Raw genomic sequence first — 5,192 nt, 5'->3', positions numbered from 1 at the left:
GCGTACACAAGCTGCGAGATGTACAGGCAGATCTTTGACATGAGGAAGTGTCTCGTCCTGCCCCAGATGAGGGATCGAGCCACAGAGCAGTGGCGGGAGCGTCACAAGAAGTAGATGACTAGATGTTCTTTTCTCCTAGTTTAGAATGCATGCAATTGAATGATCTGTATAGTCACTTATGTAATTGGATGTTTATTTTAGTTATATATATATATATATATATATATATATATCTGTGTGTGTGTGTTGTTCTTCTGTAGACAGAGAAAATCACACGGCTTATTAGCAGCAATCATCTGTCTTATTATTGGTCTTCGCACATAGTTCTGATTATGGACCTGATTGCCATGTATCACACACATCTTGTTCAGTTGAACTGTTTCTGTTGTCTTGGCTCATCGCAAACAATTCATCCGAGTGAAATGTATGCCCTCCATCGCACGCACCTTGATCTGGCTGACTGTTTCTATTGTGTTGCCTAATCATACACAGTTCATCCTAGTGAACTGTATGTTGTATATCGCACACACACTTATTTGACTGATCGTTTCTATTAATCTGGATCATCGCAAACAGTTCGTATGGATTAACCATATGCCACGCATCGCACACACATCTCTGATCTGAATTGTGTTTGATATCCGCACAGTCGCAAACATGTCTCATTTTTTACGGTTTTCTTCCACCACCGTTTGCGATTAATGTATCGCATACAGTTTCGTTGAAGGGTCTTTGATTGGACTGTCGCGTTTGGACCATCCTGTAGTAGTGTATGTCAAGGAAAAGTGTCAAATCCAGAGGTCGTGTGATGTAACTACTTCAAGATGATGGTAAACTCTTTGCAATGACCCTAGTATTGTCCTTGTTGAGCATATTCACAGTTCTTCCATTCCAGTGGATGCAATCCAGGGATTCGATCATACCTGGAAACCCTCTTAATTCTCCAAGTGACATGAGCCTTGTTGTGTTTGCGGCAACTGGTTCTCTCAAGTACTCCGGTCCTCCCAGGCCATTGTAGTAGCAAATCTAACCATGGCATCTAAGCATGTGCTGTTAGACATCCGAAGGTCCTCATCCCATTTAATTTGCGGATGTGCCATATGCAAGCATTCTCATAGCAATCATGCACTTCTGATAACCAGATAACCTAAAGCAGCCAATAACATCCTTTTTCGGTTTGAAGTAATCATCATAGGCCATAGTACCTTCATAGATGTGTTCAAACTTCAAACACATGTCGCCGTATCCGGAATTAGCATCAGAAATAGGGCTCAAATAACGCATCGGGGGCAAAGTAGGCATCGTACAGATTCATATGCCCTCGTGCCCTATTTTGATTCAACTGTCGATGTCCCTTTGTTGAAACCTTGAAGTTGAGTACATATTCATCCACAATCTCCGTTTCTTAAAGAATCTTCCTCACGTGCGCCGTTTCATCGCCATATTCGTCATATCCGACAAAGATCCATGAACTCGGCGTAGAAGTACTCCTTGTCTGAATCCATCATGTTTGTTTCAAAGTAAAGAACGAGAACGCCAAAATATTTGGCGATGACATTTGAAACACTTGTCGGGCATGGTGTCAGTCATGAACAACGATGGCAGCGCGGAGGGTACCTTGTCGGCGGTTCGATCCAGATATGAAGGCATGGGCCAAGGTGGACAAACACTTGGGTTGAGCGACAAAGGTCCGATATGCGGTCTGGGATGGTACAACGTGGGCGGCGGTCTCTCAGAGCATGCATACAAATTGCAAAAAAGGGACACAAATAAAACAAAAGCTCCGGATGGGATTTTGGGTGGGCCGAAGTTGTCATAGTTTGACGTGATGGACAGCCAGACCCTCCCAAAGCTCCGTCGTTTGGGTTTCTGTTGAAGAAATTCGGGCGTTCGAATCGGTCCAGACATTTTTATACTTCACGTTGGATGTATAAATTGTCCGGACCAACCGATCCAAATATTTACACGTGATTTGATGTTCAGTGTTGCGCTCGATGTTTATATGGTATAATCTAATTTGTTTCACTTTCACCGTATTAGCCGGATACTAGTGATTCTAGTAGTTTCCGTACTTCATGTGTCGTCGAGTCATGGATACAGAAAGCAAGAAAATACAATGTAGTATTAAAAATTGTTGTCTGAATTAACTCATATGGTTAGATTTCTTGGGTGGAATCAATCTGAGAAGTTGTAGATTTGACAATGGTGCTTATATTTTTTTTTTCAGACTTTTCAAAGATGTTCGCTACGAGGGCATCTGCGGTTACACTACGAGGCATCTACGGTTACTTCATCAATTTCAATATGTTTTCAGCCAATATCTTAAAGGTGCTCATATGGGTACATATGGATGAATGAGTGTACGGCGTGTACGTGAGCATCCGCGATCGTATGTCAAAAAAAAAAATTTGGTGAACGGAAAAACGGGTCAGACGTGGGACAGATACCCACGAGCGCATGTTCCAGAAGAGCGCCACGAGTAACCGCGAGAGGCCACGCGTCCGTGGCGCTGGCATACGTGTCGTGTCCGGTTCTCAGGTTCTGGTCGTCTCGCTGTCGATGTTCCTACCTCGGGCTTCAAAGAATCAAAGTTCACTCCCTCGTTTGCCACCACTGTACTACAGTCTACAGTACACGCATAGCTTGCAGTGCTTGTGCTTTTCTCCGTAGCTTAGCTTGGCTAGCAGAGCAGAGGAAAAGGAGCAAAGATGAGCAGCCACGAGGCGCGCAAGTTCGTGGAGGAGGTGCGCGGCCTGGAGAAGAACTGGATGCTCGACCTCGGCCACCCGCTCCTCAACCGCGTCGCCGACAGCTTCGTCAAGGCCGCCGGGGTACCCATTCTGCTATGTACAAGTGCTAGTACATTTTCTCCATCGTATGATGCGTAATTTGTGAAGATAATACTTCTGCTATGACAGATCGGCGCGATACAGGCCGTCACGCGGGACTCCTACTTCATGGCAATCGAAGGTAACAAACCATTTATGCTAGTGCCATTAGAACAAGTTCTTTTGCTTACTTAAGAAAGAACTACTGCTGCGGCTGCCGGACTATGTGGAGGGCTAACTCTGTTTTTGGTCCTGGCTCGATTTGGTTCTGCAGGCGAGTCTGGGGGCACCGGAGCGGTGTCGGGCGCCACCGGCAGCAGGAAACGGACGTTCCCGGACCTCAATGGTAATTCCAATTTTCACCATCGGAGCTAATTGGCGGTTTGATTTACAGAGTTTAGACTGATTCACGTATGTTTCCTTCTCTTCTCTTTTTTGATTGGAAAGGAGGGACGAGCAACAGCAAGTCAGCAGAGGCTATGGTAAGGAAGCAACGCCCACTTCTTGCTACCAAGAACCCGTCATTTTGGCACTGTCAATCCTTGTTCCTTAATCATATTTTCTGTTGCTCTTCTCAGGTGAAAAGCGTCAGCAAAGAGTCGTTCCAGTGGGGTAAACAGTGCTCCCCTTATAATTTTGTTGATGTTGTTGCTGGTTCTTGAGGTTGCCGAGCTTTGTTAACGTTGCAGACTCGATGCAGGGCTCGCGGCCGGGATGCACTCCGGCCTCACCTACGGTCTCGCGGAGGTGCGCGGGACCCACGACTGGAAGAACAGCGCGGTGGCGGGCGCCGTCACCGGCGCTGCGGTCGCGCTGACCTCGGACAACGCTTCGCACGAGCGGGTTGTGCAGTGCGCCATCACCGGCGCCGCGCTGTCCGCCGCCGCCAACGTGCTCTCCGACATAGTTTAGGGAGTTCATTCATATGATACCACCCGATGGCCCGGCGGAATGGACTTGTTTAGGTGACGTGTTGTTGCGACTTGCGAGCGCACTTGTCCTGTGTTTCCTTTCTTACGATCTCGGTGTAGCCGGTTCAAATAATAACTGCCATATCTCCTTTCATACAGAAAGGTTTGGACGGCTATTCGCTACGTCGTTGGTGGTGTTAGGATTTCATGAAGATTAAAAATGATTTGGCCAATGGGAAAGATGAAGTGTTCTTCTTTTATCAAAGAGCATTGCTAGCCAGCCGAAACTTTTCACACAATAGTCAGCCGGCGGTTCCCATCAGGCCGTTTGTAAATTTGATGCTATCTCACGGTGCAGAGTTTTGTATCGGCTGCGCATTGGGCACAACATGTCAGTGTGCACATCAATTTCGTCTATCAAATGCGGTGTTTTAGTACGCTTTCTTGACGTTGTGGTTGTATTATTGATTGACTAGGAAAAGCGGAAAAATATACCATACCCTTTTTTTCATGAGAAACTTTCAATCCATTTATCTTCAATCATGGTAGTATAAAAAACATCAAACATAATAACAAAAATTACAACAACAACAAAATCCTTACAAGAGCCCCAAAATGATCCTTACGGGAGCCCCAAAGGATAACCGTTGGTTAGTTGCTTCCCTAAACGACAACAACAAAGATTACAATCAGATCCACGCATCGCGAGCCGAAGGCATATGGCCATCATCGTCTCTCCTTTGCTCTCGAGCTGGGCAAAACCTGTCTTTTTTTTTAAACATAAATGTCAGAGACGTCCGGCTTTAAATTAATAAAGCCCTCAAAAATAGGCAGCGTGCATACATGGAACAAGATCAACTAAACGGCAACCGAAGCTAGGAAGCCAAGTTTCGAAGAAAGCCAAAAGGCGAGAGCGGAGATAAGTGCATTACATGGCCTAGCTAGCCAGAATAACGAGCACGCAGGCTCAAAGTAGCGGGACCAAAAGGACCACCTATCCCTATAAGGCAGCAGACGGAGGAGGCGATGGGGCTCGGGACACCGAGTAAACGGTGCGGAGCCGCGCGATAGCTTGTCGATGGAGGTCAGCATCCTGTTGTCTTCCCAGCAGAGCCCACTGCTGCAAGAATAAGATGCATTTGAAGATAACATCAGCGGGGTGAGAGGGAAACGCTCCCTCAATAGTAAACTTGTTACGAATATGCCATAAGGCCCATAGCAAGGCCGAAGCACACGTCCACATTATCCGGTGCAAAGAGCCCGGGATCGAAGATAAGTAAGACACAAGCTCAGAGTGTGAGCGTGGATCCCAATCCACCCCAGCGGCCTCCCTGACCGCACTCCAAGAAAACCGCGCCAAAGGGCAGCAAAAGAACGCGTGGTCAGCATCTTCCACGTTATGACACAAAGCGCACGGTCCGGAAGCAGGGCCATTGTGCTTAGCAATATTGAT

At 46.7% G+C, this 5,192-nt stretch overlaps 1 protein-coding gene across 1 annotated transcript; it reads left to right on the top strand.

Annotated features, from left to right (window-relative positions):
* The first annotated feature begins 2,571 nt into the window (after positions 1 to 2,571).
* Positions 2,572 to 4,006, top strand: LOC123094891 (outer envelope pore protein 16-2, chloroplastic). The gene is made up of 6 exons (XM_044516760.1): positions 2,572 to 2,831; positions 2,919 to 2,970; positions 3,103 to 3,174; positions 3,276 to 3,310; positions 3,407 to 3,440; positions 3,529 to 4,006. The coding sequence occupies exons 1-6, from the start codon at positions 2,709 to 2,711 to the stop codon at positions 3,738 to 3,740; spliced, it is 528 nt and encodes a 175-aa protein (XP_044372695.1). The 5' UTR covers positions 2,572 to 2,708; the 3' UTR covers positions 3,741 to 4,006.
* The last annotated feature ends 1,186 nt before the right edge of the window (positions 4,007 to 5,192 follow it).

Source organism: Triticum aestivum, chromosome 4B (genome assembly GCF_018294505.1).
Source record: "Triticum aestivum cultivar Chinese Spring chromosome 4B, IWGSC CS RefSeq v2.1, whole genome shotgun sequence".
Lineage (NCBI taxonomy): Eukaryota > Viridiplantae > Streptophyta > Magnoliopsida > Poales > Poaceae > Triticum > Triticum aestivum.
This window is presented reverse-complemented; position numbering and strand designations above follow the sequence as displayed.

Excerpts from the sequence above, each read along its gene's own strand:
- LOC123094891 (XM_044516760.1), top strand. The coding sequence starts at position 2,709 with ATGAGCAGCCACGAGGCGCGCAAGTTCGTGGAGGAGGTGCGCGGCCTG. Across the intron at positions 2,971-3,102 it reads CTACTTCATGGCAATCGAAG|GCGAGTCTGGGGGCACCGGA; the intron begins GTAACAAACCAT and ends TTGGTTCTGCAG. Across the intron at positions 3,311-3,406 it reads GCAAGTCAGCAGAGGCTATG|GTGAAAAGCGTCAGCAAAGA; the intron begins GTAAGGAAGCAA and ends TGCTCTTCTCAG.